The sequence below is a fragment of the Carlito syrichta genome, unplaced genomic scaffold (assembly GCF_000164805.1).
Source record: "Carlito syrichta isolate Samal-C Ts95f unplaced genomic scaffold, Tarsius_syrichta-2.0.1 Scaffold100616, whole genome shotgun sequence".
Classification (NCBI taxonomy): Eukaryota; Metazoa; Chordata; class Mammalia; order Primates; family Tarsiidae; genus Carlito; species Carlito syrichta.
Window position 1 is genome coordinate 532,541 of NW_007044712.1, and position 13,892 is coordinate 546,432.

Consider the following 13,892-nt stretch of genomic DNA (forward strand, 5'->3'; position numbering starts at 1 on the left):
CTACTTATAGTTGGTGTGCTGGTTGAATCATGACCTCATAAAGCCAGGTATTGAGGAAACTGTTTTGAGGGACATGGTCAGGACAGTCCGGAAAGAGGAGAGAATGGAGGCTGTGAGTCTGGATTCAGGGTCTGAATGGGAGCACAGTGGGAAATGAGAGGAACCAAGGCGCTCAGGGACTTTCTTCTCTACTGAGTCAGAATCTCTGAAGTCAGGATACTGGCACAAGTGACTGCATACGTTTTTAAGCCACATATGACTCTGAAGTGCACTTCTAGTTACAAACCACAAATCTCATCTTAATACCTTCACTTAGAGATGAGGTAAGAGAGATTCAGATTCAGCATGATCATGCAGCCTATCTGAGAATAGACCCCAGAACTCTTGACTCTCTAAATAAGGTTGTAAAGGTCTCGATAAATAATAAGGCAGAAACTGAACTTGCAGAAACAATTTCTCAACTATACATTAAACTAGGAGGTACTAATCACTTTTCCATATATAACCAGAAGTCATAAAGAATCAGAAAATGTATCTATTCATAGATTTCTTCAACAGATATTTACTGAGTCCCTATTATGTGCTTGTTATTGCTCTAGGTGTTGTGAATAAAGAGAGCCAGGCATTTGCAATGCACTGTAGTAAGTTCTCTGATAGGGCACAAACACGTGGGTTGCATTAGGAGTATAAACCAGCCTAACGCAGACTCAGATGTCAGAGGAGGCCTCAAAGAGATAACAGTGTCTCATTTGAGCTCTGAAGATGCATTAGAATTAGGTGAAATCTGAGTGAGGGTTATTGAAGAGAGAAGTGGAGAAGTTTGAATGAGGGAAAGATAGATTTTTTTCCAGGCATGGAAAACCATGTATGGAAAGACATCTTTTACCTCCCCATTTATTTCAGTGCCTTAAACTCTGCACATCGGTTAACCATGTTCACGATTTGGTCCCTCATGAGGTATAGAAATCTTACCTTTTTCTTCATCAAGCTAAATTTCCAAAGTATCCCTTTTTTTTGCACTTATAATACACCTTATCACAGCTCCCTTTTAAGAAAGTCATGTTTGTGGGACTATGAGCCCTGGAACTGAGGAGCCAAACTTTGTCATCATTGCCTTTCCACAGTGTGTCTTGGACAATGCTTTGCACATAGTGAGCGCTCAAGTAATGTTTATAGTTCATTGCTTTGCACCTTACATAAAGATGCCCTAAGAGGTACTTATTTTCCTGTGATTTAAATGTAGCTGTATCTGACCTCCATCCATTCAGGAGACACTTGCAAATTTATAAATGATTTTAAGCTTTACTTTTGCTCTTTAAAGATAAACAGGAAACTGCACATTTTCTGCAGCAGGGGTCCTTGCTAGAAAACTTTCCTTGGTTCAATAGTCTTCTATTGTTATGAATAGAATATCAACATAATTAACATGAGAATCACCCAAAGGTTGATTTTAAATGAAACCACATTTAATTGCAGGTAATTCCTTTACTCCCTGAGATGATGCTACCTTTCCAACTGGGTTTATGAAATATGTTGAAATCTCTGCAAAGTAAACCCATTGAAAATGAAATCGTATAGTCTATCAACCCCCAAAGTATAGAATTTTCTCAATAAGTTGGCCAAAACAAAGAGAATATGAAAGGCAAATCCAAAGAGTCAAAGTACCCATAAAATACAAAACACAAGTTTTGATGAGTTCTGGATTTCCTGTGTTTCTAAGAGAAATGGCATGTATTCTTTGGAAATAATGTTTTGCCAAAAAGAAAATACTAAGTCAATATTAATTTTTCATTTTTACTATTTTGCTGGTAGCCTAAGTAATTTGTTCAATCCTAAAATCCTCTATCGCCCAAAACCATGGTTTTAAGAAGACAGGATCAGTGTACAGAGCCTCCATGTAGGACGTAATCAATACATATGTATTAAATGAAGCAACAGATGGCCGTTGGCTTGACATTTGTCTAGACTCCAAATATGTGATGAGGAAGTCCAGAATCATAAAGGATGAGTAGGACACAGGCAGTAGTTCTTATCTGGGGTTCTAAATTAGCTTCACTTTGTCCACTCAGCAAACTTGCCATTCTTAGCCCCATGCTTCCAGCACTGCCAATGCCATATGTGCCACATGTGACCAGAGCTACGGACAGATGACCCCTTCTCAAAAAATAGCCTGTATCTGTGTGTTTTCAGGTGGTTGTCACATTGAAAAGGCATCCTCTTGTCAACATCTTGGAATTGAATCCTAATTAGCAATGTTTCTCAACCTGCCACAGATGGTGGCTGTACTTTTCCATTTCTTTCAGAGATCTCTATATTGCACTGCCTCTAAATATAGGGAGTTTTAAATATAGGATATTTATTTTTAGAAGTCAGGATAACAGATATATTTTAAGTATATTTTTAAACAAAGAACTGCTCGTGTATAGATAATTTAGATTTAAGAGCATAGTTACAGTAGTTTAACATAGTAACAATACATTATTAAACATATTTAGAAGATTAATGATTGCTTACTTCCTTGCCCTTGATATCCAGCATGAAAGAGTTTACAGTAAGCATGGAATAGCAAGTTTTAATTTTTATTCTGGTTTCTATTCTTTCTCACAAAAACACAGTAAAAAAAAAACTATGAATATTTATAACAAGAAAAACACATACTTGTTCATTTTTTCTAATATTTCTAATATCACCTAAGTTGGTGCAATGCTATTTTATGGATGTTTCTATTAAAGTGAGCTTGAGGGAAAGAGAAAATGAAGATTACCTTCTATCTCCAATCTTGTCCTATGATTAAACACTGCTAGGAGCTTTACCTTGACCTATACATTCTCTTCTCAAATACAGAAGTCTATTGTAAGGCTATTTCCTTGAGTCCTTATTCCCTAATGATACCATCTGTATTTCCTGATGAGAACATTATTAAAATAGTGGCCAGTATTGAAGGTTATTAGTATCCCATTGTCTTGTCGCCAGCTGGGTCTGAATGCATGAGCATCTCTGGTGGGGGCACTTCACTTCTTAAGCAGAGTCATCTCAAGTGTTCAGAATTTCTGATGTATAGGAACTTTTTTTTTTATTAATGTTATCTTCCTTATCTTCAGGCCATTTCCATGTCTACATGGAGATTTAGAATTATTTCCCTCTTCCATTACATTTTGTTCCTTGAAGGTGTTTTATAATCAGAGTACATGTTCCCCTCTCTCTCTGAGGTTTCCTTGTTTCAGGCAAAATGTATTAAGTCTCTCAAGTCTAATCCTCTGGATCTTATGTTATTCCACTTGTCTCTTGAATAATCTTAGCATGGAGATAAGAAAGAAGCATTATATTCTAAGTTGGGAACCTAGGGGAAAAAAACAGAATGGTTATAGTTTTTCTCATCCTACCCTATATCCAATTTTTAAAATTCCTTTAATGTGTGAATAAAGATTTGGAAATTTAGAAACCTAGATGTGACAGTAAATTTCATAAAAAGTGGATCACTGAAATTTTATGGATGTGATTTAAACCTTTCGATAAAAATAACTAAATCACTGCCTCCTGGATTTACACTAGCTGTCATTATAAATCTTTATTTGTCTGGTTACACAATACAACAAGGACCATAAATGTCTTACAAGTCATGTGTTAATCAAGAGAGACCCTCCATTCTACCTCCTTTCCTTTATTGCGCTTTTATTTATTCTTCTTCAAAGTCTACCTTTCTATTTTTATTGGTCTCATCACACTTTGATTTGAAGTTCTAGTATTTAATTTTTAATACCTCTTGCAAACATATTTAATATGGATTCATAAAATTCAATTAGCATATTATTATTAAAGAAAAAAAGGAAAACAAGAAAAAGCAGGTTTTAATACATTCGATTATGGACTTTGTGAAAGTATGTACTCAGTCTGGAGTAATTTTTAAATATCATTTAGTTATTTTTTAATTTTAAGTGGTCCATAAACTTAGCTTTCTTTGTTGTCTGACACATTTGATTTTTAGAAATTAGTTTTTTCCAGAAATATTTTTTGTATAGACAATACTATTCTAAAATATTATGGAAATGCAAAAGAGCTAGAATAGCTAAAGGAATTTGAAAACAAAATATAAATTGGGAAGACTCATTCCAATGTTAAGTCTTACTAGATACTACAATAATCACGACAGTGTGCTATTAGAAGAAGGACAGACACACAGAACAATAGAACAAAATAGAGAATTCAAGAATAGACCCACATAAATATACCCAGTTGATTTTTGACAAAGGTCCAAAAGCAGTTCAATGGGGCAATTAAACATCCAAAGGTGAAAAAAAATGAAACTCCATCTAAACTGCTCATCTTATACAAAAAGTAACTCAAAGTAATCTTGGACTTAAATGTATAACTATAAAACTTTTATGATAAAAAAGAGAAATACCTTTGGGACCTAGGGCTAAGCAAAGAGTTCTTAGACTTGACTCCAAAAGCACAATTCATAAAAGGCAAAATCAATAAATTAGATTTTATCCAAAGTAAAAACTTTTGCTCAGAAAAAAAACTCTTCTAAGAGGATGAAAAGACAAACTGCAGAGTGGGAATACATATTTGCAAACCATATATCCAACAAAGAACTATTTTGTAGAATATATAAAGAACTCTCAAAACTCAACAATCAAAAAATGTAACAATCCAATTCGAAAATGGGAAAAAGACATGAAGGGCCATTTCATCCAGAGGGAGTACAGATAACAAATAAACAGATTTTTTTAAATGTTCAACATCATTAACCATTAGAAAAATACACATTAAAACCACAATATACTGTCACTGCATACCTATCAGGATGACTAAAATTAAAAAATAGTTATATCAAATCTGGCAAAGATTCAGAGAAACTGGATGACATATATTGCTGGTGGGAATGTAAAATGTTATAGCCACTCTGGAAAGCAGTTTGGTAATTTCTTAAAAACCTACACATGCAAATATTATACTACCCAGTGACTGCACTTCTGGGCATTTATCTTAGGGAAATGAAACCTATAGTCACACAAAATCCTGTATGCAAATTTTAGCAGCCTTATTTGTAATTGCCAAAAATTGGAAACAACTCTAATGACCTTCAACAAACCGGGTGGTTAAACAAACTGAGGAACATCCATACTCTGGAATACTACACAACAATAAAAAGGAACAAACTACTAGTACATTCAGCAACCTGAGTGAATATCTGCAGAATTATGATGGGTAAAAAGAGGCAATTTCAAAAGGTCAAAGAATGCATGATTCTATTTTTATAACAGTCTTGAAATGACAAAAATCATAGAAATGGTGGCCAAGAGTTAAGGAGTGAGTGTGAGGGAGAGGCGCTTCATGTCTTTTTCCCATTTTCGAATTTGATTGTCAAATTTTTTGATTGTTGAGTTTTGAGAGTTCTTTGTATATTCTATAAAATGGTTCTTTTTCGGATATATGGTTTGCAAATATGTATTCCCACTCTGCAGCTTGTCTTTTCATCCTCTTAGAAGAGTTTTTTGCAGAGCAAAAGTTTTTACTTTGGATAAAACCTAATTTATTGATTTTGCCTTTTCTTGACTATATCAATGTCAACATTCTGGTTGAGATACTGTGCTACAGTCTTGCATGAAGTTATCCTTGGGGGAAACCGGGGAAAGAGTACACGGTATTTTTTTGTATTTCTTACAATTCCATATGAATCTACAATTCTCTCAAAACAAAAAGATTCATTTTAAAAACTGTGTTAATCGGTTGTGAAGATAAATCCATTGGAATGAGAATGAGACCTACCAGATGTTTATTTTCTCTTTTGGTTTCTCCTGCAAGGTTTGCGAGGAGCGATCGCCTTTGCCTTAGCTATTCGGAACACAGAATCTCAGCCCAAACAAATGATGTTTACCACCACACTGCTCCTCGTGTTTTTCACTGTCTGGGTGTTTGGAGGGGGAACGACCCCCATGCTGACCTGGCTTCAGATCAGGTGAGTGTCACTCTTTAGCAAAGGAAATCATTGTGAAGCATGGTTGTGCGCTCAATGTCTAGTATTGCTGACTTGGTCAATAGTACAATGGCAGATCTGTACCTAACTTTCTCTGGAGTTCAGTTGACCTTCACTCACAAGGAGAAATGATATGACCTAGCACCAACTGAACTGACTTTGCCAAGAGTCTTAGAAATCCTAGGGTGATGTCTATTTATAAACCATCCTAGAAATGTATCTGTTCATCTATCAATTCTTGCATTCAACAATATTTATTCAGTGCAATGTGTTTTACTATAGGGTTTACAAAAGTAAATATGACACAGGTCTTGTTCTCAATATACTCACAATCCAGTAGGATTGATACAGAAAAGGCTGTCATACCAAAGTGACAGTGAATCTGTGTTGTTTTTATTCCCCATAGCACTTATATCTGAAACAGAGACTTAAGGAATGCTTATACATATTTGGCTAGTGAGCCATACACTTAGCCAGAGGGACGCTATAGACACAGGTTAAATACTTTCTTACAGGAAAATGGGGTCAAGGGTTCAGTCAGGGACCCTCCAATAAGCTGGAGGATGATTGCTATAAACCTGAAGTATGGAAGTAGTAGACGATTTGACAAAAATGGATAGCTGTTACCAATTGTGAAAATCTATTTTTAGATGTTGCTGTCTTTATTTAATTGTTGCTGTCTTTATTTAAATGACCCAGGTTCTCATTTTCACATCCCAGAAGGTAACAACAATGCTTTAGGCAAATCACATTTTGTTTCTCAAATCCATACATGCTAATGATTATGCAGTCCCTTCCAGGTCCCTGCCCATTCTCTGTAAGACAAATTCATGCCTACTGCATCTGATAGAAAAAGATCTATCTGACTGGGAAAGGACTTCCAAGAAGATTTTTAGAGACAAGGACTCTGTTATTCCAGCACCTTCTATAGTGCCTGGTACATAATAAGAATGAATAAGTAATTCATGAAAAATTAAATAAATATAACCACAAAGGTGAATGCTTTTGTTAAGCATTTACTAATGATTTTCTATTCATTGGACAAAAAAGAAGCAGAAGCAGTTCTCACAAGCTTAGTATGAGAAAGTTTATGCTTAAACCAGGCCAAGTGGCTATGCATTAAACCAAGTTCAAGAATAAAAGGACTTCTTGAAGTACTGTGTATATTGCTAAACACATAAAAAGGCTTTGACTAAAGGTGAATAGAGGGTGTTTTGAAATGCTTGTTGAATTACTTTCTAAGCATATAAATGTGACTTGCAATTTCTTTCACAGTGGTGGTTACCTATGGATGAGTACACATACCACATTAAACTATATAGCAGTGGGTCCCCTGTGAACTGTTAGCAAGATAGTGTTGTGTTCAGGTTTCTGAGAAATAAAATTCAGTAGGTGGATCCTTGCATGGAAAAATTAGGGCTTGGAAAGTAAGTTAGAGGATGCCAATCACCGCAAAAGTATTGAATACCCTACCAGGTAAATTAGAATATTCAGAACATAAAGTAGTACTGTCAATGTTTTCTTTCTTTTTTTTTTTTTTTTTTGAGTTGGAGTCTCACTCTGTCACCTAGGATGGAGTGCAGTGGCATACTCACGGCCACCCCAACATCGACCTGCAGGCCTCAGGCGATCCTTCCGCCTCAGCCTTCCAAGTTACTGGAACTACAGGAGTGCATTACCATGCCCAGCTAATTTTTGATTTATCATAGAGCTGAGGTCTTGCCAAGTTGCCCAGGCCGGTCTCGAACCCATGGGCTCAGGCGATCCACTTGCCTCCACCTCCCAAGGTGCTGGGATTATAGGCTGAGCCACTGAGCCTGGCCTACATTTTCTTAAAGGAATAAAACATAACTTGTTTTCTGCTGTTTCTTTGTTTCACCCTGAAGTTTCACCAGATAACACGTTTTATCCTAAAGTGTTTACCTAACTCTTCTGTAGTATTTTCCAAAAGTATCCATTGACTTCAAATAGGTGTCATAACTTATGCAATTTTTAAAATATCCATTCAACGAGGAGAGGCGAGTATAACAATAGGACTTTAAACAGGCTAGGACAATTATCCAGTTATGAGACAGGACCTAAAAGGAGGGATAGTCATGTCTGCAGCGTCCAGAGGTAAGGTGACTGAAGGTCAGTCTAGACCAGTGTTATTATGGCCTTGTGGGTAGGGGTCACAGCATGGGGCTGCCAAATCATAGAGATGTCCCAGTGGAAATTGTCTCCAAATGGCCCAACTGAATCAGTGCCAGAGTTGGCCACCAGCCAGGAGAGGAGATGGGTAAAAGCAGGAGTGTGATGTGTTTAGGGAATGGAGCTGACAGGGTTCCAGTCTAGCCGGCAAGGTGATCATCTCAGCTGGGAACTAGAGTATAAATCTGAAGTCAAGGCAGAAACACAGTCAGAGAGACCAGAGACTCATTCATGAGGAAGATAAAGAAGGAAAACTAAAGTTCACAGGTATGTGGGAACCAAGGAAGTTAACCCACCCAGACCAGATTCGGGGCAGCAAGCGCAAGTTAAGACGAATGTCTCTCAAACTTAAGTGAGCATCAGAACCACCTGGAGGCTCGTTAAAACCCAGAGTGCTGGACCTTGGCCCAAGTTTCTGATCCAGTAGGTCTGGGTCAAAGCCTGAGAATTTGTGTATCTACTACATTCCAGGAAATGCTGGTGCTGCTGGTCCCAGGGCCATACTTTGAGAACTGCTGGTTTAGACTTCCTATCCCCTAATGGAAATGGTGCTGATATTAAATACTGCAGAGTTAGCTGGGGTTGCCTCCGGCCAGGCACACCTGAGCCCGCATCATAGTTTCCCTAGCACCTATACTGAAGGGAGGGAGGGGCTAACTTAGGAAGAAAAGTCACTGTGCATTCATCAGTGAGAGTAAAATAGGACACAACAGAACAAACATTAAAGAAGAGAACAAGTTACTGTGTATACAAACATACACACCATATACATGACATAAATTTGGTTTGATCACATTATAGTGACACCATCATATGCTTCCATTTCCTGTCATGGATTAGAATATCATCAAAGAAATTCTCAATCTCACTGTAGCTTTTAAACGAACAGTTGCCTACCATTTAGACTATATTGAGCAAGATTTTGCTTGTTTACAGGGCAATGTCTCACTAACCAACTTTCATATCAGATTCCTCCCATAAAATACCAGAATGTAAGCAAATTGTAGCCTTAACAAATTGACACAAATAGGGAAACCAAAGGGACGAGAATGCAAATTTGATGTTGAATGAACACATCATCCTTGCTTAAAATATGATTTGTTTATGTACTTTATATGGCCTTCCCTTCTTGAGTCTACATTTTTTTTTCTTTTAAATGATTAGATATGTACTTGAATTGTTTTTTATCCCCCATAAAATTTGGCATTTGGCCACAAACCAGCACAGTAGAATGCAAATAAAATATTTTAGAGAAGGTGAAAAATTGATAATATTAATATGAATTACACTTTGATGGAATAAATTTAAAACAGCAATTATCCCATGTTGAGAGAAATTCACAATTATCTTTATATATGAAACAAATTCTCCATTGATTAAGTCTTGTCCTAAGCACCATTCAAATGTTTGTTCTGAAGCTGTTTTATTTTCTTTTAAAAAATAATAATAAAATAGTTTTCATGCAGCACTTGAAATAAATCAGGCCTTTGTTTCTTAAAATTCTAGGGAAAAAGACAAGGCTCCTCCAGCATTATTTTGGAGGTTTTCATGTAAAAGAAAATAGAATGGTTTCTTGATTAAAATCCGGATGTCATCCCTTCTGTGGGATGCATTAATACTGGCAGTGAGGAAAACCCAACCCACAGTCTCTAAGGACTAGCTCTGCTGTTGGCCTGGAAACAAAAAAGATCAAAGGTGTCAGGCTTTGCCCTACAGAAGCCAGTAAACAGGATTGTCGACCAAATGGTCACACACGCTTACAAATAAACATCAAAGATCAACAAGGCAGAGTTCTCTAGCAGTGGCACCAGATAATTAACTTTGAGATGGTAACCCCATCCTTGGTTTAGTATAGAGCACCACATGGAGTTAACAAACTTTCAGCAAATTGTGCATGAGCATGGGGCCCACACCAAAGTGCAAACCTTTCCTGGGCTCCCCTAGAGAGAATGTTAGATCCATCTCTTCAAAATGTCTGACTCCTAAGTAATACAGAAGTTGTCTCCCAAGAGCATTAGAAAGTGTCCTCAATGAGACTTCTATGGCTTCCAAATTTTGGACTCTAAACACTCTCTTCATAATAGCCAGCTTGTGTTGTGTGCTTACTCTGTGCTAGATATTAAGTAATAAAGTGCAAGACACATAACCTTTCTGTGTATCAGCCTCTAACCTATAAAATATGGATGATAATGGTGGCTAGTTCGTGGGGTGGATGAGGCCTGGCAAAGTGGCCCAGGGTCCCATAGGTTGCAGAACCAAACTTGAGCCAGGCAGCCTAAGGCCAGGACCTACACACCTAACTAGTGCGTTCTTCTGGCACCTGAAAAAATGAGCTTATTCTTGATGCCTGCCATCTACCTTGATTAACAAATCCTCTGGGGAAAAAGAGATATACTTTTATAACCAAGACAGGCCTATTAAAAATCATCACAAGTGTTGGACTGACTTACTCCTGAAGAACAGAAATTCTTTAGTGCAGGTTTTTTCTTTGACCTGAGACAGGTAAAGGTAAACAAAGCCAGCCTAGCCCAAAGTAGCCAAGTGGGGATATTTGTCTTACTCTATTCTAGGATTTATAGGAATTCATCACCCTCATGTATATCTCCCAACCCCATTCAGGATCCAAAGCCGTCCTGCTGTCAACCTCTTCTCCAAATCAACCAAAAAAATTTTTTTTGCACACACTGGTCTGTTCCTATTACAAAGTCATTAATGTTCAGATAGGGCAATGCCTTCACTACCAATATTTTAGCTAAATATTTAAATTCTATTTTTGGTTTATGACCAAAATCTATCCTAGAATGCTCTATTTATCATGTATACTCATTCGCTACAAAGTGTTCAAATAACACTCACATAGGAACGTACACGAAGAGAAAAAAGAACTATCCATAGTAATATTTTTAAATCTTAAATGATAGCAGAGTTAAAGACACCTGCTCACATGCAGACTTCCTTTATTATTGAAGTGAGGAAATATCAATTTAATATAATTGAGAATTATATATGTGTATGTGTGTATATATATGTATAAGTTCTCTTAATATCTAACTACGATCTGTTTGATTTCCTTTCTAGCATCCAAAGTTTCAGGCAGGTTTAACAATTTGCTTCTTTGGTGTATTATTACAGTAAATCAACACACACTCTAGAGTTAGTCTATGCAGGTCCTAACCCTGTCTCCCTCTCTTACTAGCTGTGTGAACTTGAGTAATACATTTCACCTTTCTATGCTTCACTTTTCTTAATCTGTAAGACTGGAATAATAATAGTAATATCTACTTCTTTAGATTGTTATCAGGATTAAGTTATTGTACGTGTAAAGAATTCAGGGCACACAACAAGTGCTCAAGAAATATTGCTATAATAATACCTAAAGGACACCTATGAGTCTTTTCTAATCCAAATACTCTTTTATCAACACATACACACACACTTAAAGTATCATTAATTAATTGTTTTTGTGAAAGCATGGCTTACATGGAAAATAGAAAGAAATCATTTCTGGGGAGTTTAGTTCATTTTGTGTAGTAACTAGATTCATTGATTTTTTATAGGCAACTTCTATTTCTGCATTCAAAATAACAAGCCTCTTTAAAAAAAATAACTCACCAAAAGGATTGTATTTATCCAACAGCTCAAAAAGATTCTTTCTAAGACATGCTTCTATCACCTTCTTAATACAATAGTCTTTGCTTAGGAACTTTTCAGATATTTAATTTATACTATTTCATTAAGTTGTATTGACTTTATTATTTTATATTGATGTTGTACCAATTTGTATACTTTGTATCAATTTGTATCAATCGACAGACCTGAGAAATATGCTCCTTCATGGAAAACAAATTTACTCATTTGAATGTAGACTTATACTTTATATTCTCTACCCAGTACTGCCTTTTAAATTTATGTTCTATATTTTCTAGGCTCTTCTACAATATGTTTCATAAATACAAATATTTATGGTACCAATCAATATTGTTTGACATATTTCATTGGAGACGTTGGCTAACTATAGTAATCTATTGTTAACCTAAAAATATTCTAGGTTTATCATAATTGTTATGAATTAGTAATTCCTATATTTGCTTCCAATGCCACCTTGGTTCTTTAATATTTTTTATTTCTGTCTATAGCATCTTCCCAGTTAGTAAGCTACTTCCAGAGATAGTAGCTTTCTCCACAACTGCCAGGTATCCTCAGCTAACCATGTTTTTATTCATCTTTTCTGAACATGCTCTTAAGAACATCAACATCAAAAAGCTTTGCTCATTTACTAAGTTTACCAAACAATGGACATTCTTCTCTAGTGACGATAATTTACCAGTCTGTTATCATAAAGTATGATTCAATGTAGTGTTTTTACTTTAAGTAATAAATGTACTATAGGTAATAGTTGAAGGCTGAACAAAAAAAAAGTGATTTTGAATGCAGCAGATGGAACTTATTATTCAAAAGGCTGTGGAGGTGGTTCCAGTTCTGGTCAAGATGGAGGAAGCATATTTACTCCCCTCTTTCTTTCCCTCTGAATGTGACAAAAAAACCTTGTACAGAATGCATGTAGCAATTATATAAGGATTCTAAAGAGCAAATGGTAGCAGACAGAATTCAAGAATACTTTGAACCAGCAGTGAGTTGTTTGTTTGTTTTTTTCCTCTCTGGAATCTCTTGGCCTGGACTCAAAGGCACTTCAGAGACTAGAATTATACAAGAATGAGAGGAAGAACTACAAGAGAAAGTCTTTGTTTCTGGTGCAAGGAACAGAAAAGGGAACATTTGTGGGTCAGAAAAGTGGACAAATCCCCTGGATTTGTTGTTGTTTCCTTCACTGTCTCTTACCCTAGTCCCAGGTAATCATGAGGCAGCAATAGATGGGAAGACACTTACAATTCCAACCAGAGAAACTTTGGTCCAAGATCATGGAGGAGAATGTGCGCTACATTCTTTTTTCCTCTTAATTCTTTTGCCAATTAGCGTTAGAAGCAGGTACAATATTGTGGAAAAATCGCAGAAAATATGCAGCAGTGTAGGGAAACTAAAACCCTGGTTTTTAGCCTAAGGATCAGGAAAAGGGGCTTTGGGAAGCTAGAAAATATTGTGGCGAGAAGGGAGTTCAGGAACATGATCCTGTAAGTGGTCTATAAATTTCTGGGCTCACTCCCAAACTATGTATGCATGTTTCTGATCCTAAACAGCACATGATGGACTTTGAGAAATGAGCTACAAGGTAGAGTATAATCCAGTTTCCAGCCTGGACACTATGTGACACATATTCAAGAAAGATCTGATGAGTACTGCAAAGACTTTAAAAACTGAACTGAGGCCGGGTTTGGTGGCTCAGCCTGTAATCCCAGCACTTTGGGAGGCCAAGGTGAGTGGATTGCCTGAGCCCGCAGGTTCAAGACCAGCCCGGGCAACTTGGCGAGACCTTGTCTCTACAATAAATAAAAAATTAGCCGGGCGTGGTAGCACATGCTTGTAGTTCCAGCTACTTGGAAGGCTGAAGTGGAAGGATCACTGGAACCTAGTAGGTCGAGGCTGCAGTAGTTGGAAGCGTGCAACTTCACTCCACTCTGGGCAACAGAGTGAGACTCCAGCTCAAAAATAAAATTAAGCTGGGCTCAGTGGCTCAGCCTGTAATCCCGCACCTTTGGGAGTCTGAGGTGAGTGGATTGCCTGAGCACATGGGTTCGAGACCCGCCTGGGCAGCAAGACCTCATCT

General features: G+C 36.9%; 1 protein-coding gene across 1 annotated transcript in view; it reads left to right on the forward strand.

Moving 5' to 3' along the window:
- The window catches only part of SLC9A9 (solute carrier family 9 member A9), a 621,198-nt gene that overhangs the window by 382,426 nt on the left and 224,880 nt on the right, over positions 1–13,892 (forward strand). The window contains exon 12 of the mRNA XM_008064167.1: positions 5,809–5,962. Within this exon, the coding sequence (XP_008062358.1) occupies positions 5,809–5,962 (154 nt within the window). The remainder of the gene's footprint in view (positions 1–5,808; positions 5,963–13,892) is intronic.